The 27,911-nt window shown below is 45.6% G+C and overlaps 1 protein-coding gene across 1 annotated transcript in view; it reads right to left on the bottom strand.

The window, feature by feature from the left end:
• Positions 1–27,911, bottom strand: part of CDH23 (cadherin related 23) — a 561,993-nt gene that overhangs the window by 484,890 nt on the left and 49,192 nt on the right. The window contains exons 2-3 of the mRNA XM_050959265.1: positions 19,563–19,634; positions 7,879–7,956 (exon numbers count right to left, since the gene is read on the bottom strand). Of these exons, the coding sequence (XP_050815222.1) occupies positions 7,879–7,956; positions 19,563–19,629 (145 nt within the window). The 5' untranslated portion in view covers positions 19,630–19,634. The remainder of the gene's footprint in view (positions 1–7,878; positions 7,957–19,562; positions 19,635–27,911) is intronic.

The raw sequence follows: 27,911 nt of genomic DNA on the forward strand, positions 1-27,911 counted from the left end.
ACACTACCATATTCCTTTCCTGAGTTACCTCTTCTATTGGGCATTTGCAAGGCTCCAAAGCATGCAACTTTCCCAGAAACATGTGCAAAGGCAATATAGCTAATTACAAGGTTGCTCCCTGTTCTGAAATTTGCTAGGAAATCTCAGTTTTCTCAGGTCTGTCCCACATCCTGTAAATCCATCTTGCAGGGCAATTAGAGAGTCATGACTTGATTCTCAGTGATGACATTGTAACCAAGTGAAGACATCATGCATGCCAGTGTGTGATGATATTCCAGGATGATGTGAAAACACAAATGTCATATAATCAGGCTGCAGCATCACATGGTTATTTTGTCCCACAAATGTCACACCAGGAGGTGATGTTCCCCATTTCTTACAGCAAAGGAAGGTTCGGGGTTGTGCATTTTGTTTTTCATTGTATAGCATGGGAGAACTAGGAGCCAAGAACTGCCAGATCCTAATCCCATCATAACATTGATTCCCTCTGTAGTTCTGAGCAAGACACTTAAGGACCAGGTTTTTTTTTTGTTTGTTTTGGGGGGAGTGGGAGGAGGTTAAAGGCATCTAAAGTTGCAAACCATTACTGAAAAGGTTTTCAAAAGGGTCTACCTGGGGCTTTAGCCACCTAAATACCTTTAATAATCTGGTTTTAACCTCTTGGCCTCATTCCCTTCTGTAAAATGGGGATGACACCACTTACCTACTTCTTGAGAAAATTAATTAGCAAAATGGTTTGGAAGTGATTTTAAGAGTAAAGGCAACTGCTAACTATTGTCACTATATTTGTGGATACCCATAGTATGAAACTCCATTCCACTTTGATGCAGATGCAAACACAGCAGCATCTCCTACCCAATCCTCCCTAATCTCATGCTGAATCTTACACCTAATCAGACAGCTGCACAAATATTTGTCTTGCATCATCATCGAACCAGTTCTCAGTTATACATGCAAAATCAGGGGCCTTGTCCTTCATCAATTCATAGATGGTGATAACCTCATTAGCTACTGACTTTGCATTAAAGGGTATAAGTACGATGAATAAGAAGTTCTGGTTCTCCACAACTTGCCTTCCACAAGGTAAAACCAATGAGACCAGGATTAAACATCTGAGTCCAAATTTATGCCCTATAGTTTTGTCTTCTACTTCGTCTTCCTTGCTTCCCATCACAGGGATTAAGGGGCCTAAGAATCTGCAACCAGTCCCTCCAGCTAGTTCATAGCTCCTGCAACTTCACCCATTTCCAAACAGACCCTCTTCGTCCCCTGTGCTGCCACTACCCACTTCTTGTTTGCAAGTAAGAAGCCTCTGCCATGAATCTAGGCTGCCAGCCCTGTGGCTGGGTGATTTCCCTCCCTCCTCCTCCTTTCCTCTCTTATAAACCAGCCTCTTGTCATGCACATCATAGAGTACCTAATATTCCTTCACTTCACTCATTTCTCTATTGTCCTTCAATTTCTTCTCTGCTGCCTAACAAATTCAATTGCTTTTGTATTCTTCATATTTGTGTTTTATATTCCCCCTCCAATTCACCCCTCCCCAATTCTGCAGTGCATGTGTGTGTTTCTCATTACTTCTGGGTGAAATAACTGACTAGGGGGATCAGTCCACCTGAAAATTGCTCTCTCTGGACTTAAACGAAACAGATGGGCATTGATGGTGTTTTCAGAGAAATTAATCAGCCTGGACTGGCGGCGGTGCCAGGAGCTCCATAGGCCCAATCTAGCCTAATGAATTCCAAGCTCTCTGTCTTAATAGCTCTTGACAAGACTAATTTACTCATGTAAGTGATTAGAGAGGGAATGATCTCTTTAATTGTTGCTTAAAACTCTTTTAGGCTTCACATGAGGGAAGAGGAGGCTGTTAATTTCTAGTTGGGTAAGTGACAATACAGAGGGCTTTTTTGGGAGGGAAGAGGTTAACAAAGAAGGGAATAATGCAGATGCTTTGGTGCTTCCTCCCCGCTCCTTCCCCCATCCAGGGTATTCCAAGTCGGGTGCCGTTTGGAAGGGATTTGTCCTGCCAATGGATGACTGAATTCACTGTCCTGATGACAGAGGGTTACCTTTTGAATCAACTGAACGTCTGAGAAAGTATCCATTCAAAGATGCAGCCTATAGTTCAATTTCTGTTGCACGAGTGTAGTTATTGGAATATTACTGTATTCTTTAGTAAGTCATTCTTCCGTGAGAGTGTCACAAAGTCACAGGTTCAAATCCCCCACACCGTAATTTCATGTCTAGTAGTAACACCTCAACGTGGGAGAAGGGGATACTGCAGCACTGCTATGCTGTCCTTTGCATGCAACATTAAAGCAAGGTCCCTCATGCCCACTGCTGGTAGAATTTAAAGATACCATGACAGTGCTGAGTAAGCAGCTGGGGTAACCATCATCAAAATTCCCACAGGAAATACAGGTTCCAATATCCAAAATGGTGTGTCAACTCTTGCCAAGTATATAATGACAGCTGTGTTTGTCTATAGTCACTACAGACCCTATTCATGTAACTCCTTGCATAGCATTTGGGAGTCCAAGAATATAACGTGCACTTTACCATTCACTACCTGGGGGCTGTGCTTCTGACACCATGGTGAAATATCTGCTGCCAGCTAGCTGTGCCCCAGTCCAAGACATTTATGGTTTCCAGATGACTTTTTTTAATTTAAGAAATGTATGCAGCGGGGGGGGAGGGGGGAGAAAACAACAGCTAGACCAGGGAGGACAAAGAAAATTCTGTTGTGTGAAGGATTTTGATATTTGTCTTCATTCCAGTCAGAAACAAAAAACTTGAAATTTTCAAAAAATTCTCCATAAAAGAAAACAATTTTTTTAAAATTTCTTGTTTTGGAATGATTAAAAAAATGTCCTTTTGATTTTGCTTTGCAAAACCATGCAAAATACACATTTTGAAGTGAAAAATCATTTCAAAATGAAAAAAAAAAGTTAAAATTTTTCATTTCATTGTTGTCAAGATATCCTGTTTTTACATTAAGAGAAAAAAAAGTGAAAAGTTTTGACAAAACTAGGGCAAAAATCTACACAATTTCATAAACTCTTTCAACTTCTGTAGAACCACATTCTCCATCAGAAAATATTCAAAGTTTTTCAAGTTAGCTCCACCTACCAGCTCCATTTACTCCATGTAGCTGCTTTCTTCATCAGAAGTTTCTCTAGGGTAAATTCAGTAGTGATTCATTTGAAGGGGATAACAAAATTAGAGGGGTAGCAAATACACAGGAAGATAGAAATAATCTGTAAAGTGATCTACAGATATTAGTGCGGCAGTAGAGCCTGCAGATAAAGCACATGCAAATAAGCAAAGTCCTACACAAGGAGCGCAAGAAGAACTGCACAGGTACAAAATAGCAGTATATCATCATATTTAGAGGATTTTTTTCTTGTTTCCTTTATACCATCTTCATCTAGCTTTTTCAAAGGGTGTGAAAGGAGGTGCCCATTAAAATCCATATTAAGAGGTTGTCCACCATATGAAGCAGTTTGAGATTCACAGCAGACCAAGAATCGCAAAGACCAAATTCTGTTCTATTGCGCTGCATTACAAACCACTGATAAGCACTGCTACCGACAATGCTAACCATCACAACTAGAGCTCACACTCCACCATGGTATTGACTGGTTCAATGGGAGCAGGCAGCTATTGTTTCAGCTAGACCATGTGATGGAGTAAGGAGTGGGGAGTATTGACCTGGTAATGTTACGTGGGAGTTTTACAGGTTTACTGTCTGCATTGGTGCTGGATGGTAGTGGGATGTCAGGGTGTGACTTCACTTGAGGGATGATATTTGAGCACGTAACCTGAGCCCAGGAGGGGGTTGGGGCCAGGTGACACCTTCTGCCAGGGAAACTGGACAAAGACTGGAGGAGGAGCCGGGGGGTGTGGCTGACGGGAGACTGCTGGAGGGGGTTTCAGTTTGGAGCTGGCTGGGGAAATGAAGAGAGACCCAGCTCCCTACCGCCCCAAGATGGACTTGACTGAGGGGTTCTGTTTTCTGTACCTACATGCTCTGTTGCGGACTGTATTCCTGTCATCTAATAAACCTTCTGTTTTACTGGCTGGCTGAAAGTCACGGTGATTTGCAAGAAGGGGGTGGGCAGGTGCAGGGCCCTGACTTCCCCAAACTCCATGACAGACCACAACACCCACAGGACCCATTGCATGCTTTTGTCCAGACAGTCAACAAGTTAAAACTGGTGCTAAAATAAATAGCAGTGATTGGCTAAAAAAGTCAAGTGACCATCTTTACTTGGCTCCTGTAGTCCTCTGAATTTGGGGATCATCTTAGAGCAGTGGTCTCCAAACTGTGGGGGGCACGAAGGAACTTTGGGGAGGGGAAGTGTGTGGCAGTGCCTAGGCCAGCCTCCCCGGGGGCAAGGATGAAGCATCATGCCTCCAGCCCTGCTATGCTCCCAGACCTGCTATGCACAGACCAGCGTCCATGGGGGGCAGGAAGGGAGCACTCCACCCCTAGACCAGCTCTGACTCCAATCCCCTTCAGTGTCCAGTCACACACTACCCCCAGGGCAGCTCTGTCTTCGGCCCAAACTCATTTGCTGAGGAAACCCTGGGGTGGGTGGGTGTGTGCGCGTGCGCACATACACATACACAAACAGATTCTGTTAATGGTAAGTGGGGGTGCAACTGGAAAAGTTTGCGAACCACTGTCTTAGAGCTTCTCAAGCAAGGATGTCCCAGGTCCATAGGCTCTTTAGGGTCTATCCCAGGAGGGCTTTGTCACTGTCCCAGAAAATTTATAAGTGAAGTGCAACACCATAGGCTGCGGGCAAGACTCTGTTTGAGGGGCCTGTCATGGACCTATGCTATGCCCCATCTTTTAAACAGTCTCTTGAAGCAATCCCTTTAGTGTGGCAGACCTCCCTCTCCTTCCCTCAGCATAGCCCAGGCAGTCTCACTGCCTTGCAGATGAGCATTTGGGCTCCAGCACTCGTTTCACACTGTGATTTCTGTCCAGTGAGTCCAGATGAAATAGACTCTTGATAGAGACTTGTACACTCTTCCATGACTAATGCACCTCTGCAGGTATTTACAGTGACACTCAAGCAGTGTTTTCAAAACAGAGTAGGATTTATTAGACAGCTGGCACACAGCATTGGAAGTCCCTAAGTCAGCCGAGAGAAATAAAGGTTAAAGCATAGTCCACTCTGGCCGAACCAGCACAAACTACCAGCCAGGTTATAGTGGATCACGTCTTCGTCTCTCTCTCTCCCCGACTCCTTTGTGGCCAGCTTCCTCCAGGAGCCAACTCCTTATTCCCTGTCTGTGTCTCAGTCTTTTGTTCTTGAGCTGGAGTCTCTGCTCAGCTTCCCTGTTGAGAGGTGGGGGGCAAACTGCCTTCCTCTTGCTCAGTGGGTTTTAGGTGTCACTGTTTGATCATTGGGACTTTTCCATTGTCTTTTTGGGATTCTGCATCAATATGGGTCGCTTTCAGCATGTTCCTGACAGTCCTTAAACAGCCCTATTCACTGCAGCCCAGACAGCAAGGTGACACCCTCACTGGCCTCATGTACTGCTCTGCCCCCCAGATTAGACCTCATACCAGGGCCAGCTCCAGCTTTTTTGCAACCCCAAGCAGAAAAGGAAAAAGAAATAAAACGATAAAGCCGCGATCAGCAGCACTTCTGTGGCAGCTCTACCATGCGGCTTCATTCTTCAGCAGCAATTCAGCTACCGGTCCTTCCTTGAGAGGGACTGAGGGACCCGCCGCAGAATTGCCGCCGAAGACCTGGATGTGCCGTCTCTTTCCATTGGCCACCCCAAGTACCTGCTTCCTGTGCTGGAGCCTGGAGCCAGCCCTGCCTCACACTCATAACTGTGCAAAGTGCAGAGGTAAACGGAGGCACACAGAATTCATGAAAATATTACAGAAAATTCCTACTTCATGACAGGTCCTCAGAACAACTGAATACAAAACTGAGGTCTCTCCGTGAGGTGGTTGGAAAGACCTGATTCTGATGATTCATGCTGTTTTAATCTCTTAGCAGAAGCATGCTTAACTGGGGTCCCCCATAAATTTTGAAAGCCCTGCTGATGTTTCATTAGCTACTAGGTTCCTGCTGCATGGATCTGCAGTGTGTAAGTGTAAGGAAGGGTGGAACAGGCAGGCGAGGGAGGCCAGTGTAAATGGGGCTCCGATAAGATCACAGCTATTAGCCTGCAGATGGAGGCCCAGACCCACAGTTGTGCACACACTGGGCTTACAATCAATTCTTTCAGCATTAAAAGCCAGCCACCGGCCCTGATTGAAGAGCACAAGTTTAATGGACTGAGAGCCTGGAAAGAGGCCAAGAAAGGCCCAATCAATTTCTACATTTACTAAAACCGATCACTAGCAAAACAAATAAATAAAATAAAAAGCTACATCTGTCAATCAAAAAATTGCCAATTTTCTCCAAGGGCACTATACACAAAATCTCGTCTCTACCCAAACTCTCAGCTCTTTTGTGACTGACTTTGGCAGCAGGATTGAGTGGCTGTGTGCACGCATTTGGGAAGGTGGGGGGGGAGTTACTACTGTCCAACAAAAGCCTATCACAGAGTTTACACTTGTTCTAACCTCCCTGACCTAACTAATGTCTCTCTCTTTCTCACTCCTCCAACTCAATTGCTTGTAACTGCTTCTGTGAAAGCTTCTAGGATTTGTTTACTAGCTACAGTGGGAAGCAGGAGAGGCAAGGGAAGTAGGCAACAAGTTACAAGAAGCCCAGGTGAATAATTATTGTATTACCACAGCACCTAGAATCCTTGTTCATGAACCAGGCCCCCATTGTGCTAGGTGCTGTACAAACACATTTATTTTACTATACTATCTATGGAAAGCCAGCCAAAATAAGAGACTAAGGAAATCTGAGATCACACATGCAGTTTGTATATTACACAATAGTATTTTAGTATAAAGTGCAACTGGGCTACAACCTATTTCCATGTGCAATTTTCCTCCACAGGCACCTTGGGAAGGGATAGCTCAGTGGTTTGAGCATTAGTCTGCTAAACACAAGGTTGTGAGTTCAATCCTTGAGGAGACCATTTAGGGATCTGGGACAAAAATACATCTGGGGAATGGTCCTGCTTTAAGCAGGGGTTTGGACTAGATGATCTCCTGAAGTCCCTTCCAACCCTGACATTCTATGATAACTCATCTAGATATTAGTTATGAGCTACAATTTTATTTAAGAGTCTATTTCCATCCCCTAATACATTTAGGTAACTCCGATTAACACCCAGGACTGATTCTATGTTGCCGTACATCTAAACTGGTGCAAAGTGGGTCTCAGACCCTACCGTTCTAATCTGGTAACAGTTTACACTTTGCAGTGGTGTAAGCGACTAAACATGTTGCTAGGCAATGGAGAACTAGGCCTTCAAGCATCAAGAGATCTCTGCTGAGGCTTGGTCTTGCAAAGTGCTGTGCTGAGCTCTCCCTGGGCAACCATGCTACTTTGAGAGTGGAGGGCATTCAGAACTTTTTCAAGATCAGATCCTTGCTTTGGAAGATTTCAGGGTAGAAAGACATCCCCCTCCTCCCTTGTTTGCATATAAAGCCACTCCAGCTTCCTTACAGGAGAGAAGGCACACAGGATCTGATGGAGGATGAGCCACATAGTTTGGTATCCTGAATCGATATCTTAATCAAAACACACATCACACATTTCCCAGGTGAATGTTGCATATTTTTCCCAGTTGGGCACCTTCAAACACACTTCATTGCCAGAATGGATGCCTGTTAGCCATTCTGTGCTCCTCCTCCTCCCCCCTCCCCCAGTCGCTTTCACACACCCCAAACAGGTCTGGAAACACAATGCAATCTGCTCATTAACATAAGTGAGGCACACTCACCCACGGGGGTATCCTCATTGATCAGCAGGTATGTGTCAAAGAAATAGTTGATGAAGTACGGTAGCCGATTGCTCAGACCTGAAAGGATGAAGAAAAATAAGGTTTTAAATTTATGTTATCCTATTTCATTTGCTTGGAAGGAGGTTGTGGTAGAGGAGTACTCGGAACAAACAGTTGGCAGTGCCCTGGGGTCAGCCCTAACTCTCCATGAGGCCAGCAGCAAGTCACTCAGTCTTCCTGTGCTTTAAATCAACAGACCTTGGGAGACAGGCCAGTCCTCGCTTACAGACAGTCCCCAACCTGAAACAAATACTCACCAGCAACTACACACCACACAGCAAAAACACCAACCCAGGAACCAAACTCTGCAACAAACTCCAGTGCCAACTCACTCTGCATATCTATTCAAGGGACACCATCATAGGACCTAACCCCATCAGCCACACCATCAGAGGCTCATTCACCTGCACATCTACTAATGTGATATATGCCATCATGTGCCAGCAATGCCCCTCTGCCATGTACACTGGCCAAACCAGACTGTCTTTACACAAATGAATAAATGGACACAATCAGACATCAGGAATTATAACATTCAAAAAACGGTAGGAGAGTACTTCAGTCTCCCTGGACACTCAATAACAGACCTAAAAGTAGCAATTCAACAACCACAGAACTTCAAAAACAAACTCCAGCGTGAAACTGCAGAACTGGAATTAATTTGCAAACTGGACACCTGAACATTAAACCTGAATAAAGACTAGGAGTGGTCATTACAAAATCTAATTTCCCCCACACAAATTTCCCCCTACTTTTCCTCACACCTTCTTGTTAACTGTTTTAAATTGGCCACTCTCTTTAACACTACTACACACTTGGTATCGTACTGTTAATTGAATTGTCTCGTTAGACTGACCTACCACTTGATATGGCAACTCCCATCTTTTTCATGTGCTGTGTATTTATACCTGCTACTGTATTTTCCACTCCATGCATCTGATGAACTGGGTTCTAGTCCATGAAAGCTTATGCCCAAATAAATTTGTTAGTCTCTAAGGTGCCACAAGAACTCCTCGTTGTTTTCACAGCTTGAGGGCCACACCTGGTCCCATTCCTCACCCAACTGCCTGTGATAGCAGACAGGGTCACACTGTATGCAGTGTAGCTGTAGCCATGTTGGTCCCAGGATATTAGAGAAGAAAGGTGAGTGAGGTAATATCTTTTACTAAACCAACTTCTGTTGGTGAGAGACAAGCTTTTGAGCTTACACTGAGCTCTTCTTCAGGTCTGGGAAAGGTACCCCCAGAGTCACAGCTAAATGCAAGGGGAAGCAGATTGTTTAGCCCACCCACCACTTGCCCCCCCCTTAAGGCTTAGCCCTCTTACTTCTAAAAATGATTGCTTGCCCCTCTCCCCCACACCAGGCTTTTCTGGCAGTCCTGTTGCCAGGTATCCAGTTTTAGACTGGAAACTCCAGTAGAAAATGGGACCTGAGTGTCCGGTTAGCAGTGCTGACTGGAAACTAAATGTCCAGTTATAGGAGTAACCACATTAGCCTCTGCTCCTCCTACTCCCAACACTCACCCCAGAGATCGGGAAGAGGACCTGTCCTGCTGCTGCGCAAAGAGAGACAAACAGAGTGGACTAGAACCAGGTAGGTACCCGCTCCATGTGAGCAGGAGCGGGGTGGGATCCTGTTTACCCCCTCCCCAGCCCTGCTGTGCTTGCAGTTTACCCCTGACCTTGCTCCAGAGACCAACCCTAGCTCCTGCTCCACTGTGATTTTACCCTTGGTCCCTTTTACAATCATTCCCCAGGGGGGCCCACAAATATGTTAGACGCCAGGCTCACAAAAAGAGTTAATCTGGCCCTGACCTTACCCACCATGTCTCTCTAGGGTTACACGGTCTCATTCCTGAGAAACAAATAGGACCCATTATTGAAATTGGTTTTCATGGTTCCATGATTGAACCAGAAGCTGCTGAACAAAGTGGGAAGCTTCATTTAACACACAGGGTGTTCAGATATCCCAGTGGGGAGAACTGCAGAGATACTTAAGCCTAGTCTACACCTAAAACTTACGTTGACTTAGCTACACTGCTCAGGGCTCCAAAAAATGTCAATGCCCTGTGAGATGTAATTAGGTCAACCTAACTCCCGCTGTAGGTGCAGCTAAGTCAATGGAAGAATTCTTCCTTAGACCTAGTTGCCACCTCTCAGAGAGGTGGATTTACTATAGCCACAGAGAAAGCCCTTCTGTTGCTGTAGTGTCTACAGTACAGCCACATAGCTGCAGCTGTAGTACTGGAGTGTAGACAGACCCTGAGACACCATGCAAAGGAAATTAATGACAGGGGAGGAAGGGTTGGTAGGGACATGAAGTGGGCCAGGAGCCTTTTGATCCAGTTGCATCTCTCCCCTGCCCAAGGGGCTCAGATGAGGATGCAGATTAGATAAAGTACAAAGCAGCCCAGAACAAAACAAAGGGAAGAATACCCTAGCAGCCCAAACCTGTCACTGCGCTGCTGCTGACTCAGACCAGATTGATTTAAGAGGGGCACAGAGATAGAGATTCAGAATGCAGCCAGTGACCAGGGCCTTTTTGCAGGGTGAAGGAGGTGGGAGACAGCAATTGATGGCTGATCTGTACTAGAGACACTCTACAGCTGAAGTATCTGTTGGTCCCTGGTGCTCTTGCAACAAACTGCCTGTTACACCAACAGCCACCACAGTCAGTGAGGACTGAACCCTGGATCATAAGCATCCTCTCCCCCCAAAACCAAACAAAATAAACCACCAGATCATGGGGCTGTACCATGGAGAACTCTGTTAGCTCTGAGTAGCAGCTATAAAGTCACTAGGGCCAGTCACCAGAGAGAGACAGGATCCTCATTACACTGCTCCTACATGCTCCCAAAATACCTGTGAAACCAGTTATAAGGAAACATTTCTCTCTCCCCAACTAGTATCTTGGTTCTCACCTCAGGTGGCTACCCTAGACCAAGTCTTTCCATTGGCTGATCAGTTGTGATGTCAAGGTTTGCGAGCTTACAACAACGTCCATGAAGTGTTGATAGGAGTAGGAGGTATAAACACTGGGTGCTCTGTGCTGCCAGTAGAAGAGGTTGGCTGACTCACACAGATGCTGGCTTTAGCCTGGTGGAGAAGATGGGAAGGAGCAGGGAAGAGTTGCCACTTAACCAGAGAGAAGTACTGGTTTCATTACACAGCAAAAACTAAAAAGGAAAAGAAACCCAGAAATAAAGGTTCTGGGGAGGACCAGTTCAGTGCAGCTTGAACAAGGTGCACTGATTTCAGTTTCTGAGTTTGGGGATGTTTAATAGCAGTGAATGGTGAATTGCTAACATTGGAGATAAAGGGCAAAGGGGCAAGTGGAGTGAGAAAAGCTCACAATCATCTGTCTGCAGGAAAGTGATGTATTGCCAAGCTGCCAAAACCTGTAGGAAGAGAGAACAGGCAGGAAAACAAAAAGCCTCCGCAGCCTTAAGGTGACAAACTTATAACGGGGAAGAAAAATGGGCAAAGAAGAAGATTTAGCACTCGCAGATTGAAGATACAGAGTGGAGAAGGGATTGGGGGCAATAGCTAACATCAACGTCTTACCTCTTTAAATACTGGATTCAAATCCAGGTTGTCACAACACCAGCCAAAACGAGTTTGGTGCTTTCAGTCTATTCCCAAGTGTCTGATATCCCCACACAAGGGAACCTGACAGACAGCTTGGGAGAGGCTCCCAGCCTAGGGCTGCAGTGAAGTGAAGGGGCAGAGATCTCATAGGTGCTGGAACTAGAGTTTCTGGGGGCGCTGCTGCACCCCCTGGCTTGAAGTAGTTTCCATTATCTACAGCATTTACAGTTCAGTTCAATGGCTCTCAGCTTCTCTTTTATAAACATTGTTCCAGCACTTCAGAGATCTGTGTTGAAAGCTTTGATGTGCTGGTTCTAGCTGGTGCTTTTGAATGTACTCTTGCCAAAGTGCTAAAATTCACCTCTAGAAATATGGAAACAAAAGCAACCTAAGCAGCATCAAGCATTTAGCATATAGGAATGGAGCTGGGAAACTACGTACTCACTCATCTGGGCTCCCACAGCCATCTCCTGTGTTACTTAGGGCTGGTCCACACTATGGGGGGGAAATCGATCTTAGATACGCAACTTCAGCTACGTGAATAACGTAGCTGAAGTCGAATATCTAAGATCGGATTACTCACCCGTCCTCACCGCGCGGGATCGATGTTCGCGGCTCTCCGTGTCGATTCTGCAACTCCGTTGGGGTTGATGGAGTTCCGGAATCGACATAAGTGAGCTCGGGGATCGATATATCGCGTCTAGATTAGACGCGATATATCAATCCCCGAGCAATCGATTTTAACCCGCCGATACGGCGGGTAGTCTGGACATAGCCTTACTCTTTCCCTAAAATAGGGATAATGCTTTTCCCACGGCTACCAGACAGGAGCATAGGGAGGGTTACATGATCTGTATTTGTGAAGTGCTTTGAGAACTCCAGTGCTAAGCACCTGGAAAAAACAAACACACACAGACAAAATGGTTCATTCAATGCTAATTCCTTTCCTGAGGGTTAGAAGTCAGTGCATACTGATTGGTGTTCCAGGATGGGAGCTTACTAGATGGAAAATAAAATTCCCAGACCAAAAAGATCTTCTCTGTGGCCATGCAATTTTTTTAAATGGTAGTTGAAAGTGCTTGCGGATAATCGACCACTAAAGTCTCTGCACGCCCTGCTGGGCAGCAGCTTTCTGAGATGATCTGCCACATACAAAGCAGACCTCTGAGTAACAAGCATTTCATTTCAAGCCCCTAGTGGGCAGTTTTTTCTAAAGACGGAGTGGCCTTGGCTTTGTAGAGGAGATTCGTCTTGATTCGCGTGATGCCTTATTTATATTATATAGTATATTAGAAATCATGATTACAGCTTCTAAACCAGCTGTATCAGGATGTTTGATGTATTTGAGCTGCCAGATCACAGACCATCCATGATCCAGCTACAGTGCTTAGATACCCCAGGGATGGATAGAGCTAGGACGGGGCAAGGAGGTGGGGTTTTGAAGCATGACTTCTCTCTTCTGTGTCTCCCAGTGTAAAGAGCGAGTTGTGTCTCTGATGTGATGGCTGTCCCCAAGAAGATGGACTGTCAAAATTCAGACGGGAAGGAAAAAGAAGTGTAAGGGGTGGGGGGGGAAATCTTTGGGATACAAACAAATATAGATCAGAGATACAGGGCCTGAAGAACAGGAGTCATCAAGAAACCATTTGGAATCAATTTAAATATATACATATAGACTTGATTCTCAGCTGCTCACAGTAGGCAAGTGCTCAGGAGAAGGCAGCAAAAATGGCTGTAATGCACCTTCCCACTCCCCTAAATCCTGGGGCCAACCAGGAGATAAATAGCCCCCCAGAGCATGTTAGACCCACCTACGGCAGCAGTTCTCAACCAGGGGCCCGAGACCCCTGTAGGGCTGTGAGCAGGTTTCAGGGGGTCTGCCAAGCAGGGCCAGCATTAGACATGCTGGGGCCCAGGGTGGAAAGTCGAAGCCCTACCACCAGGGGCTGAAGCCGAAGCCTGACCAAACTTAACTTTGTGGGGCCCTCTGTGGCATGGGCTCCCCGACAACTGCCCTGCTTCCTACCCCATAATGCTGGCCCTGACTTTTATATGCAGAAAAACAGTTGCTGTACCATGGGGTAGGCTGTGGAGTTTTTCTAGCATGTTGGGGGGGGGCCTCACAAAGAAAAAGGTTCAGAACCCCGATCTAGAGAACATTCTATGGAGCAGGGATGGCTGGCAGGGACTGCACTCCTGGCCATCCCTTCTCCCTTCCCTGACCATGCCCTTGCCTGTCCCCATTGTGAAAGGAAGCAGGTGTCAGACAGCTATGTAGGCTTTATGCTACTGAGGGAAATCAGGTCTTTCCCTTTAGGTCAGCTTTAAATCCTCATTGGAGTGGCACAAAGAGGACTTAATCTGGGCCAAGTATGTGGCTTATATTTTTGCTACTATGTCTTAGTGGGGAAACAACAATTACTTTAAGTGTTATCAAAGGGAGACATGACTGATGTTGTTTCTCAGAGAGTCACATACAGCCAAATAACCCCCATGCTAAGAGTATCCACTCCACCAATTATTCCTGCACCAATCCCAATTTTCATGGGGTGACGCCGTACACTTTTATAACAGATAATAAGCCACTTGAAACTTATTTATTTGAGTCTGATATGAGCCGGTACCATTTGCAGCAGGCTCATCAGGGCTGTCTCCAGGCACCAGCACAGGAAGCAGGTGCTTGGGACAGCCAATGAGAAGGGGCGGCAAGTCCGGGTCTTTGGTGCCGAAGAATGAAGCGGCGCGGTAGAGCTGCAGCCGAAGTGCCGCCAATCGTGGCTTTCCACCCCACCCCTCCTCTTTGCTGCTTGGGGTAGCAAAAAAAGCTGGAGCCAGCCCTGAGGCTCATGACATCAGAGGTGCTGGGACAATTTGTATAGTGGGGGCACTGAGAGCCATTGAACCAAACTGTAAACCCTGTATATAATGGAAACCACTTCAAGCCAGGGAGTGCAGCAGCACCTTCAGCACCCCTAGTTCCAGCACCTGTGCCTGACATGACGATACAGAGATCACAACAAGCTCATTCTAGGCAGCAACAGTCGAGCCACTGAGCCTCCAGATACAACAATATACCAGGGAGGAACGGGAGCTGCTTCTCCTATATCCCCAGCACTGACGACACATCAGTGTTCCCAAAACGCTGGACACTGCCACTCTGATTTTATGGCTACCCCATGGTTTAAGTACAGACAAAAATAACTTGCTTGAAAAACTAAGCCTTGGTGTGACGCTTGAGAGTCTTCTCAAGTTGCCTGGGATATGCATTGTGTTACATTGTTACCTTGCCACTGGGAGTTTTAGAGGGCTGCTGCTGATCTAGTTAACATTTTGTCACTAACCATTTTTGTTCATGTGAGAAACGAGCCAAACTGCTGCTAACATCATCAGCTTAACAGGAAAGAGAAGGATTTCAGGGGAGTCCACAGCAGAGCAGTCTCCTTTTCTTGCTGTGAGGTTTACATGAACCTGTAAATATCTTGGGATTATAAAGCTATTTCACAGTTAAGGAATGGGTGTTATTGCACAGAATATATTAAACAATTAGTTTAATAATCTTCTTGCTGAAGTCTGCTTAAACAGGGAGGAGGAAGTGCTGCCACATGCTGTGGTAATGGTCTCACTCTTGTGTAGCTACTGTTGGCTTCCACTTTACATATTAGCCTTTTGTCTGCTTGTTTTAATTTCCTTTAAGTTTTATTTACTCACCCTGTAATCTGCTGTACAGACAAACAAACATCATAAGGAAGAAACAGTATTTTCCCTTCCACCCACACTCCGTCAGCACAGTGCTTACCTACCACAAGATCATCAGGGATAGATGAGAACTAAAAGCAGCGAAGAGTCCTGTGGCACCTTATAGACTAACAGACGTATTGGAGCATGAGCTTTTGTGGGTGAACACCCGCTTCGTCGGATGCATGTCAGATGAGAACTAGTGGCCCTGTGCTCTACCCTCTTACTGGAAAAGGCTTTTGACTATCTACCCAAGGAAAATGATCATCTGTTGCTAACAAGTGTTGTTACTGGAGAGTGATTTCCCTCAGTCCCTTCTCCACTGGAGTTGAAGAGGATTTCCTAGTCTATACGGGACACCACCATTTGTTACACCATTAAAGAAAGGCTTCCTGGCTAGAAGCTCTCAGTTTGGACCAGAAGAAAGAAAGCCAATGCCCCCTCCCCCAACCTCTCCCTTTCCTGCCCAGCTAAGGGACAGCTTGCATTTCTAGATGTTAAGCAGGCATGCTAATGTTCACTGGGTCTCACACATTCCCCTCTGGGCCTGCTCCACAGAGGACAGGAGTCTGTTACAGTCCCTGCTCTGGGGCTTAGCACTTTACTTCAGGCTGGAGAGGCTGCTGCTTGTTTCTTTGGAGGTTCCCAGTTATGATTAAGATGATGGTGGTCACAGAAGGAAACCGGCAAAGGGGGCTGAGAATTTTGCTGGGTGGAAACCTGCTTATCGGTCCTTTTAGGAGTGTCTTTTTGTGATGTGAAGGCTTGCCTGCTAGGACAGTTTGTGGGGGCTGAGCATCTCTGGTAATCATGCCACATATTTAAGTCTCCACAAATAGGTGTAAGTGCTTGATTTAGGTACCCACATTTGAAAATTTTGAGCTAACCTTCCAAATTGAGCATGTTAGAGATTTCCACCACCGCTGGCTTCAGCTAGAAGTCTCTCCCCTCACTTAAATCATCCTCCACTCCCACCAACTCCCTGCCAAAAGAGCACGGTGGGGGAGCATTACTGGCCTTGAATTTAATTTGTCGGGGGGAGGTGACGGAAGAATCTCCCATATTGTGCTCGCTCCCTTTTGAGACACGTTTCTTACAGTAGTGTTAACAAACCCTGCGGTGCAGGAGCATACAGGTAGATCATGTGGCTGTTGAGGAAGGTAGAAGGTGTGATATTCAGAGACTATACACTGAAATGAAAGACAATTCGGTTATCAGTGCCAATGGTCTTGCCGCCCCTCCACCCTAGCAATATTGCTTTACTACTAGATATGTACTACATATTCAGTTATATTAATTTTTGAGAGATACAAAGCTAAAGGGATACCTAGCACACTGATAACAGTTCTAGCACAATTGGCTGGTCCTCTCTTTAGTCTCAATACAGAGAAAGCCCAGTTCCCCTAGGTCTAGGTGTGCGTACCACTGCCCTCTAATGGGCAAAATGGGAGGCTTCCAGACATGCACCTCCAGATTCCTCAAACTGGTTGAGGTAGGGGACCAGCTCCTGTATTTCCTAAGCTGCCTCCTCCACATTCCTTGTCTCATTGCTCCTTCAGCTCTCAGCAGCTTTTAGTGGGCACTCTTTTGAGAATGGAGAGCTAGAATTCATGCTGTGTAGCATCTGAAAGTTTCTAATCCCTTTAATCCTAACTCTAGGAAATCGTGAGGAGAGGAGCTACTAAAATCATGCTGGAGTCGAAGTGTGGGAGAAAAACAAGACAGCAGTCAGAGGCATGTGATCTTATAGTCTGGGTACTTAAGGAGGGCAACCCTGCTGGGGGCACCCTATAGAGGCAGGCTGCAGGATGACAGGTGCACTCAGCCTCAGTTTCCCTTTTTGTCTGTCCACAGAAAGAACAGTCTCCCTGTGTTTGACACAAAGCCTGCTTCTGGCCATAATTTATTAATATACACAAGTGCAGTAATTCCCTTACGGTAAACCCACTCTCCAACTCCCACAGTAAGCAGATATAAACATGGCAGGCTTTTCATTCCTCGCTCCAGTGACATGGCCTCCAAATTACCCAGCCAAGAGTCAACAGCAGTATTTTGTTCCCAGGTCCCATACTCCAGGCCTCCCTTTGAGAGTGACCAATCTCATGACTTTTCTACCACTGCCTTCCTGCAATGAGCTCACCGTAATGCTCCACTCCCCAAGCCTCCCTGCCTGAGTCTCCAACCCCTGCTCAGGGAACATCCCTAGGGGACCAAGCCCTTGCGCCTAGGCTCCTCCTTCAGCTACCCACTCAGGTCTTCATCCAGATGGCCCCCCTCCTGCAGTGTTGCATTACCCTGGCCTCCCTGCCTGTCATTTCTGTGCCTGCACCAGGGAGCCATCCTCCAACAACAACCCTCTTGCTTCTGGGCTCGGCTTCCCCTGGCCAAGCTGGATCTTTCTTTTTCACAGGGGGACACTGCCCAAGCCTGCTGCTTGTCAGGTTCCAGCTTTGGTCAGTTCCAAAGAGCAGCTCTTTTCCAGGTCTCATCAGAAATCCTCTCTCTTGGGTCCCTTGGAGCTTTCTCCCAAGCACCTCTTGACAGCTCTCTGCTGCTCTTCTGTCCTGGGTCACGCCTTCCCTACTCCAGCAGCTCTCACCTACTTCTTCCTGATTCTCTAGGTTTGCAGTCAGACACTTCTCTCCCACCTCGGCCTCTGACTCTCCTGGTCTCCTCCGTCAGAACCCAGGTGCACTCTCTTCAGCCTACTTAGGGGGCAGTCAGGAGGAATCACAAGGGCAGTAGGCCCTGCTCCCTCTTAAAAGGGCCGATCACCCTGTGGCAGGGTGTTACTTTGCTTATTTGTCTCAGTACTTTAGTTTGTTGAATGTTAGTGATGTAAAACCGTTTGCAAGTTTGTTTCACAAAAGATGAAGTCTGTGGGCCAGATCCTTAGGTGCTCTGCATCCAGCCTGAGTTCTGCTACCAGCACCCTCAGGCTACCAAACGTGTGTGATGTGTCCAAGGAGAACCACTCCAGAGCCCCTGGGTAAAACAGACTGAAACCTATGGGGGAGCTCTCACTACCCTAGCCAAAGTTCCCTCCTTAAGCATGAATGGCCACGTTCAACAGCTCAGCTGATTGCCTGCCAGCGAGAGGCATGATGCAAGACAATGGGTGTAAAACACTTAACACCCTCCCACATGCCAGATGACCAAGGATTTAACCTACAGTTCTTTCTAGTGCCACTTAGGGATTAAAGCCCCACAGCATGGCCGTGGTTGGCCAGGGCCAGTTGACTCAGGCTCACAGGGCCTAAAAATTGCTGTAGCCTGAGCTCTGGGCCCCTCCACCCTGACAGGATCTCGGAGCTCAGAAGGCCAGCCGCGGGTTTTTTATCCCTGTGTTGATATCTCCTTAGTGGCCCAATGCTGCCCTCTAAGTTTGAAAACTGGTCAGTGGAGGCTGGGACAGACTAGCATGCCATACACTATCTGGGATGGAGTTGGTCCACAGTGCATAAACAGAGAGTAAACACCCACTACCAACATTGGTACAAAAACTGCCCGCAGGAGCAGCCAGCTGGTTTGGCATGTATCTGCAGAGCCCTGCAAATCCGTGGGTATCCACTTTATAGCCACAGACTGTTTTTGTGGATACAAATTTTGTATCTGCTCAGAGCTCTATGCATCTGTAATGTGTGAAAGTCTGCAAGCATTTTGACGCCTCATTCAATACCTTCCAGCAGAACAATATGCAACAAACAAGGTACACACTGCATGTTGTTTCTAAGTAGGTCTTATTTTCATAAGGGAACATATTTCTCTCTCTCAGTCTAACATATCACAGTGTGAAACTGACATAAAACTGCAGGTCCTGATTCTCTTTGAGAACTACAGTGACAGCAAACCCTGTTGGCAGATAAGCATCAACTATCAACAACTGACAGACTCAGTCAGAACTGATCTCCCCCAATATTATAATAATTCTCTTGTGGTAGTGCCTAGGGACCCCAATCATAGAGCCGGGCCCCATCATACTATGCATACAAACACGTAAGACGGTCCCAGCCCCACAGCGCTTACATGTATGTACTGCCCAGCCCCCATTTTCTGGAGTGGTGGCTGGTTTCTTCTGTGACTTTTCTTAAAGGCATCTGTGTAACAATAGGTTCAATCACAGTGTAGCTGGCTAAAGAGATCACATACTCAGTAGAAAGATGAAGTCTTTGTGCCCCCAGAGATAAACCCCCAGACATGCAACTGTTAAGCTTTTTAAGTGCTACCACAAAGCTTGAAATAGAAAGATGGGTCAGGGATAAGGAAAGAAGGATAACTGAACAGAGAGAAACTTTACTTACCCAAACAGACGAGCTCCAAGATCAAGAGGGAGAGCAGAAAGTTGCTGGCAGCAAAGTGACACTTCATGGTTCCTGACAAAGAACAGGAGAGGCAAATTAAATATTTCAAGTCTAGTCAATTTTGTGGATGACATCTTTCCCCCAAAGCACAATTGTGCAGCTAAGATGGGGGGGCAAAATCCCTTCCCAACATGGGTTACAGCAACGACATTGCAAACACAATTACCACACACCCAGGCAGCATGTCCAAAAAGTATTGGCTGAAGGAGATAAACCATGGTCATTCTATTAGGAGATGGGTAATCCCTGAAAGCCTCAGCCTTCACCCCACGCAACAAGTATGGGGAGACAGAGAAATAGTCAGTCCATGAAAAATACCATCTGACAGTTTCTGCTGCCCATCCCGCAGTCATCACCAACCTCACCCAAGAAATTGGTTAAAGCTGGCAGTGCCTGGTGATATGTTGTTTGGGCACAGGAAGCAGAAGGGTGCCTCTTGGTGGGCATTCAGATGACAGTGAACAGAGATATCTACAAGCCACAGTAAGTACTGATCAGATCCATAATGCTAAATTACACAGCTTCATGGAGATACAAGAGACCTACATCCAATTATCTTGTCCATAACTCTGGCTATACAGGATTGGACCTTACAGTTTAATATTGCATTAAAAGCAACTGTATGTGTCCCAAGAGAAGAGACTTTTGCTGTTTCCTTTGGGAGATTTCCCCCCCTACAATTGGAGATCTCATGGTTAGGAAAACCTTTCCTGATGCCCAGACAATTTTCGTTTGCTCATTTTAAATTTCATTCCTCCTATTTATAGCCTTTTGGATTATTCTAAATCACTCCTCTCCCTCTTTGGTTTGAAATTCTTCACTTACAGTCAGTCATCAGGTCTCCCTTCATCATCCCAAACTATATTTGGCTCTTATAACCCTGCTTCATTAGTTATTTCATAATAGTTATTGGAATCTGTCTAGTGTTTACTGAGGTGACAGCAACAAAACTCTGTATTCCAGGGATAGGCTCACTATAGCCAAAGAGAGTGGTTACCACCTTCCTGCTCCAGGTAGTCCAAACCCTGCTTTCTTTACACAATTCCATTGTGATTGACAAGCCATTGCTTTCCAAATTTCTCCTTTCAGTTCACAATCAGCATCTGAATAGCATTAACATTAGGATAAAATACTTTAAATACTGTCTTGATCCAATCAGGGTATGTCTAGAAGTATTAGAGGCAGTAGCCTTATGACTGTATGCCATACAAGTATGTTCTATGGCAGACCTCGTTCCTCCCCCACCTCACACACCAACGTGCAAACCAGGTGTGGGAATCGAAGGGTTAAAAGTATTGGGTCAGAGTCATCCCTGATTTAATTCTATGAAACCAATGGAGTTGCACCAGCGATTAATTTGTCCCATTGTAGCTGGAAACCAGGGTCAAATGACTGCTTATGTCACAAATCAAAAGGAGGGCAATGTTTTATTCTTAGTCTCCAGTGGATGTTTGCTCACATCGTAAGAATCGTTACACAGTTCAGCATGATCAGCAGTGTCTACTCAGGAGACAGCTCTCCAGACTGGCGCAGCAGGGGGGCTGTATGTCTGGGCTGAGATGCACAGGACACGTTGTTAGGAAGGAGAGGGTTGGGGTAGCTGTGAAACGCTGAAGGTCAGGATTAAAGTTGTGTTGCAGTGTGGTATGGGAGCCCAGTACTGGAATAGCAGTGAGTTATCAAGTTGTACTGGCAGAACTGTGTGGGAGACCAGGACTGGAATCACTAAAAATTCACTAGGAATTTAGAAGTACAATGTAGAAAACAGCAGAGAACACATGAGCACACCCAAAGCTCTCAAACACCAGCACTGCTGTGAAATAGTTATGAGCTGGAAGAACAATGAATATATTAGCATGCAAATAAGCACTCTAGCACCCCACTTAGCTTCTAGAATTTCCCAGGCTAGTATTAACAGAGCACATGGCTTCTTACAATGAAACCACAGAATTAAAAATGCAAACAGAAATGCTTAGAATGGTCAGACAATGGGGAGAAAAAAAACTCGAAAACCTCCAAACCACAGAAAATTTGTATTTGAGATCAAAATAAAATTGAATTATATGATTGATAGTAAAATATCTACTGTCCTGGAGACAAGTATACATTATGCAGGTATTATACACACAGAGAGAGTGTGTGTGTATGTATATACATTTAAACAGAAAAAAAAACAAAAAATGTATATGTAACAATCAAGTGTACTCATTTGTAACCATTCTCATCTCCCATCCCACCTTACCACTCCTTCCTTTACTATGATCTCTTTGTTGCGTCTTGTCTAGTATCTTACCTCCTGCAAACAATCTGATCAGGCAGACTCAAGCCACCATGGAATCCCACTGATTCAGCATGGGTAAGGATTCTCCTTTGAGGGGCTGAGGGCCTTAGACTGAGGGGTTGGGGATAGGCCTCATGTCCAACTGATCTATCTGTACATCACTGACCACATTTCTGGATGCTGTAAAATTAAGGCCAAGATCCTCAGTTGTTGTAAATCAATATTCCCCACAGTCTTCAACAGAGCTACATCGGCTTAGGCTAATGGGGATCTGGTCCAGTAACTGGAGCTTGACATAAAAGCATGTCTATAGCTACTAAAATGCACTAAACTTCATTTCATGTAACACCTGTTGTACTCAAGGGATAGATGAAGTGCTTTGATTGTGCTCCTGGATGAAGTGCTTTGATTGGGGAACTCCCACTTGGACTGCAACCACCACAAACAGGCAGACAGGACCTTACTTTAATGAGTTATCATATAGAGGCGCTCTCTCTCTCTCTCCCCCCTCGCTCCAGACCGCATATTCGCATTTGGTTTGCGTCACCTCACCTTATGACAGCTCAATGTATGGGCCAATGAATCTATATTATCACCATCAAGTTATTTGCTGGAGGGGGGGTGGAGGGGAGGTGTCACCATCTTGCCAAAATTGACATAACTTGTGCCTTGAGCTGCGAAGGCCCTGAAAGTCTCTGTCCCATTTGAATTCTGGGAAGATTTCCTACACAACAAGACATTGAAGTCAATCCTGCATGTTACAATAACTCACTTAAGCACAAGCCTCACTTCCCAAGGGCTGCTCATGTGCATAAAAGTTAAGCGGGTGCTTAAGTGCTCCTTTCTCAATTGCCACCAAAGTGCTCAGCGTCTTGCAGGATCAAACCCACTGAGCAACTTCCAGTGCTATTACCCATATATTTAGCCCATCACAGGACAAAACTTCCTCTTCTCCTCAAGCATTCCCTTGCTCTTCCATTCCTAAAGGCCATGCAAGGTGCAAATTGCCCCACTCTCACTAATCCTGTACGCCTGAATCCTTTCCCTCAGTATTGCTGCTTTTTCAAACCTGCTGCTGTGACCAAGCAGGTGGTGAACTCACATGGAATCCAACAAGACTTTTAACTCAGCTAGTAGCTTGCACTGTCAGTGGTGGTGGGGGGGCAGAAAGTGATCACAATGCAATAAGAGGGAGTTCTGTTGTGGTCCTGCTAAGGGTCAGCCAGGGACAGCTCCACTGTCAGCACCTTCAACCCAGGTTGTAAGCAGCCAGAGTTATGAACATACTAGGGGCTCTCTCTCTCTCGATCGTAGATCAACTTTTATGCTCTGCTTCCTCATCTGTGATGAAAGTTTCCAGGATACTATTCACACACCCTCAGCCAAAGAGCATCCTCCCTTCTCCTTCTCTAAAGGAACATCACAACGTAGACCAAAGGAGACTAGAAATAACACAATGAAAATAATCAAGAGATGATGCGCCCAGTAGTAAGAAAGGCTTGGGCACCAACAGTAATTTAAAAATGGAAAGGTACGTTAGCGTTCATTCATTGATTCTCCCATTTCTCATTCACCTGTCCAGCTTGGACTAGAAGCGGAGATTTCCAGCCCACCAGCACAGAACTAAAAGGGTCCAGTTAGTTTGCTAAAGGATTCGTGCTAATCTGAAAAGCCAAAACTTGTGGGGCCCCCTCATTTCTATTAGAAATGGAAGTGCTCCCTGTCAGACAGATGTGTGGAATAGCTCCCCTCCAAGGGAAGTGATGAATACACCATTCTCTGGTTCATAAAACTAGAGCACTCAAGGATATGCTATAGGTAGCAACACTGTGCTTCAGGAAAAAACTGGGATCAATTCTGCCTTTTTTATTTTCTAAAATGTAACCTTTGGAAATCATGTACCTCAGTGGAGGTCTCCAGGGGCGGCTCTAGGGATTTTGCCGCCCCAAGCATGGCAGACAGGCTGCCTCTGGCGGTTTGCCTGTGGAGGGTCCGCTGGTCCCGCGGCTTCCCGCTTGGCGTGCTGGGGCCTGGAGCTGCCCCTGGAGGTCTCAGATGTGAACTGAGAGTTCTCAGTCTTTAACTGAAGGAACAGGCATGTTGAATCTTAAATAAGCTAGTATTTTTCCCAAATGTTTCAGTCATCTGAGTTATAGATATTAACAAAAGTCTGAAGTGTTCAAATATAAATAAATTCTCTCTCTCAATTCATCAGGTTTCACTTTCATGGTATTTCTTACCAGTTCAGTCCTCATGGAGTCAACCAGGAAAAACAGGCTAGACAAGACCTGCAACAAACCATGCCCCACACACCCGTCTTAAGCTGTGTGGCAGGTCCTGCTTGCTAGAGATCTTTTTGCTGGTAAAACACCCCATGCAGTTTGTTTACCGTGTGGATTCCCATAACCCTGGTGCACTATAGAGCTTTACACCTACAGCCCCCAGGAGCCCTCAGCTCCTGAGACACGCAGGGGAAAACAATCTGCTTCTTCCCATTCCACTTCCTTCCCGTGCCTTTTGTACCATCTGCCTGATGGATTAATTAGCCACTTAGTTCTCCTCACCCATCAGTTAGGCGCAGCTCTTCTTAAGTGAGATCTGCTCTGCAGTAATTGATTAGAGCTGCAGTGACCAGAGTGCTGGCTCAGCTGCTATTCCCCAAGCACTCTGTCACAAGCTCCTCTTAGTGCCTTCTACTCCCTCCCTCCTCCCACAACCTACCAGGCTGGACATTACAAGGCTGAGGAAAATCCAAAAAGCCACAAACCCATTTTCTTCCATTGCAGGTCCTCTTCAAAGCATTGCCATTGTGGTGTGACACTTCATAACCAAAGTATGAGTGTCCCTTTCCAGCACGCAGTCAAGTAACCCTAATTCCAGAGCAGCACATGTTTTGCTGGCACCAGAGAGGATGCTGCTGTGGCCCAAATGGAGACATCAACAAAACATCCCATCCTGCTGCTATCTGCTGCATGAGACTCACAAGACGAGAAAACTGCGTTTGTGGTTTTCAACTGGGGCCACCACAAGCCAGAGAGGGTGAAATGTTATTTTCCAGCTTCTCAGAGTGTGTTTCTAAAACAACTGTCAGTGGAAAAACCATTCAAATTATTTAGAAATAAAGACAGTTGACAGCCTCCCTTTTAAATTGAATGATAATCTGAATGTTGTATATTCTAAGTCACTTTTTCATTACATAAGTAATTGCTTGAAATGCCATTTTGATTGTCTTCATTAATATTGCATTTCTCCACACTGGTTTCCAGAGATTGTTTTGTTTTGATATTGTGGATTTAGGAATTTCAAGGGAGAACTTTAAAATTCTGCATTGGAGAGAATAGTTAATTGTGCTTTGTCCCTGAAAGAGATTCTTTGCTAAAAGAATTCACTATAGAAATATAGTTTCTTGTATATACAAATCTAATAAAGGCTCTGGATGGGTCACCTGAGGGAACTGAACCTGCAACCTCTGCATCTAAAAGCAGGAGGCGCTACTGTTTTAAGTTAAATGACAAGCTCCATTAGCTTAGGGGCAGTAGTAGACTCAAGCTGCTAAGCAATCCAGCCACTAGAGGGTGACACAGACACACCTGCTCAGCATGTTACTTGAAACTTCTGCTCAGATTTTGATGCTCTGACCACTCAATTACGGTGTGCTTGGAAGATGTACAACACACTCCCCAGTGACACCCATTTCGCTACACGTGTTCATCTGTGCTCCCACAGAGACTTTTAGTGAGACAATATTGGCCCTTACTCATAGCCTTTTTCCTATCAGTCGTTCCTAGGTCTGCAGTGGTGACTCTGTGCTGCATATTCCAATAGAGAAAATGTGAGCATTTTATTGTGACATATGCCGCACCCTGATTACCTTAGCTAGAAGTGGGGGTAGCATTTTAGATAACAGGCCCCAAGCCTGCAGTCAGATCTGCATTCACACAGTGTAGAGCCTCACTGACTTTCTACCCACATAGGCCAGATTGCAGGATTGGGGCTCCAATTAGTAGTAGTAGTAGATCTTCTGGGTTTATGTTCTTGGCTCAGTGCCTACCTAGAAATCACTATAGCTCATCTCTGCCTTTGGTTCAGAAGCCTGTTGTTATGGGGCAGAGAGTGCAATGATAAAAATGCTCTTTCAAGGGACTCAGTCTTCACTTAGTTATATTGAGTTGCAGTCACCCCAGAAGGCCCATCTCCAGTTCCCCATTCCATGCCCTCACTGTAAATTAATCAAGGTGAAACTGGCAACAAGTGGTGGAGAAGCTGCCAGCGTTTCATCTAGAAGAATTATGGACTTGATGCACCCGCATATGCCACGTCTGGATTTGCTGTTCTGTGTACTGTTATCAGGCTGGGAAGTGGCAGTTTATAGGGCTGTGCACCTGTATTGGTTATTTTAAATGCACTGTTGGGACACTTCTGTGCGAGAGGAGTTGTTATACATACAAAGTACCCTTAATTGCCTTCGTCAGAACAGCAGCAGCTTCTGTATTGCCTGTGCCCTGTTGGCAGCCATGCAGAAACATTTGGGCTGCTGCTGGCATTTTTATAATCCCAAACCTACAATCGCCACCTCCCTTTCCCCCACCTGGTCTTCTCTTTCCCAAACACCACCACAATATTTGTGTCTTTAATTTACAGTGTCAGTCTTTCTGTTTGCTGCATGCTGTTCCAAGAGCATAAAGAAGAAATGAAAGTATAAATCAAAAGTGTCTCCCAAACGGCTTTTGTGTGAGGAACTGCTCAGTAAACAGCCCTCTCAGTCCCCTTCCCCAAACCGCCTCTCTAGACGTACATCAAGCAATTAACGAGCCTCCGCCCCATGCCCCTTCCCCCTCCCCCCATTCACAGAATAATTGCAGCTGGAAAACGACAGCTGGGGCTACCCACTAATGGTATTTGCTTCCTTTAGAAAAGGCAAAAAAAAAGATCACTGGCAACCCAATAGGGATCTGTGTGCACGTGTGCATGTGGCATTCATCCACCTGTCAAGGAGGCTTCTTCTGCGGTGGCATTCTGACTGCCCCCATTGCAGTGATTTTCCCATCACACCTGGCTCTCTCTCTTCCTTCTGTTCCCAATTATTGAGGAATAAAGGGAGTGGAAAACACGTCCCTCTTCCTAAACCATGGAGACTTCAACATGACGATGGTCTTTAAAAATGTAGACAGAAAGACCTCTAAATGGGGAAACACATCAGCAATGACAACAACAAAATATCCACAGTGGAATCATGGTATGAATCAGGGATGTTAAAAAAAACCACACACATACAGAAACATCAGTAGGCTATGAGAGGAGAACTTCCTTTGTAAAGCTCTGTTATTAGATAGCCACATACAGAACCACGGCATAGGACTCACTGACAGACAGACAAAAAACAACTTTAAATTGGGCTTCCTGACACTTTCTACCCCATATTTAAACATTTAGGGCCAAATTCTGATCTTCCGTATGCGCGTACTATTCTCCTGTCTTCAGTTAGAGATGACAAGCCCTCACTCTGGACCCCAAACTTTGGATCTGCCTTGCTACTCAAGCTTCTCTATAATGGGTTTGAGCCAAAACAATTAACCTAAAACATCTTCAGATTTGGTAGAAGTTTGGATTCAAATCAGATTTCAGTTCTGCACTTCAAGCACCTCTTTCAGACATAAATGAAGGATGTTCCTTGACCTCTAGCAACTCTATGGACATTTGTCTTAGTTAATGTTTGTCCAGAGCTTTGATGATCACTGGGAAATCACCAAGTGCATTAAGACAACTATTTAAGATACTGCCAGAATTAACTACTTAAATCGGCACAGAATTAAATTTGGATCCCAAGTGATCCCATGGCACCTCAGGCCATGTCTACACTACAAACTTATGCCAGCATAGCTTTGTTGGCTAGCACACAAAGACACTCAGGCCTAGCTGAATTGCTATTCTAGCAAAACCCCAGCATAAGCACTCCTATGCCAATAGAAGAGTGCTCCTGTCAGCATAGCTAAACATTGCCTAAGGAA

This window comes from Gopherus flavomarginatus, chromosome 6, assembly GCF_025201925.1.
Source record: "Gopherus flavomarginatus isolate rGopFla2 chromosome 6, rGopFla2.mat.asm, whole genome shotgun sequence".
Classification (NCBI taxonomy): Eukaryota; Metazoa; Chordata; order Testudines; family Testudinidae; genus Gopherus; species Gopherus flavomarginatus.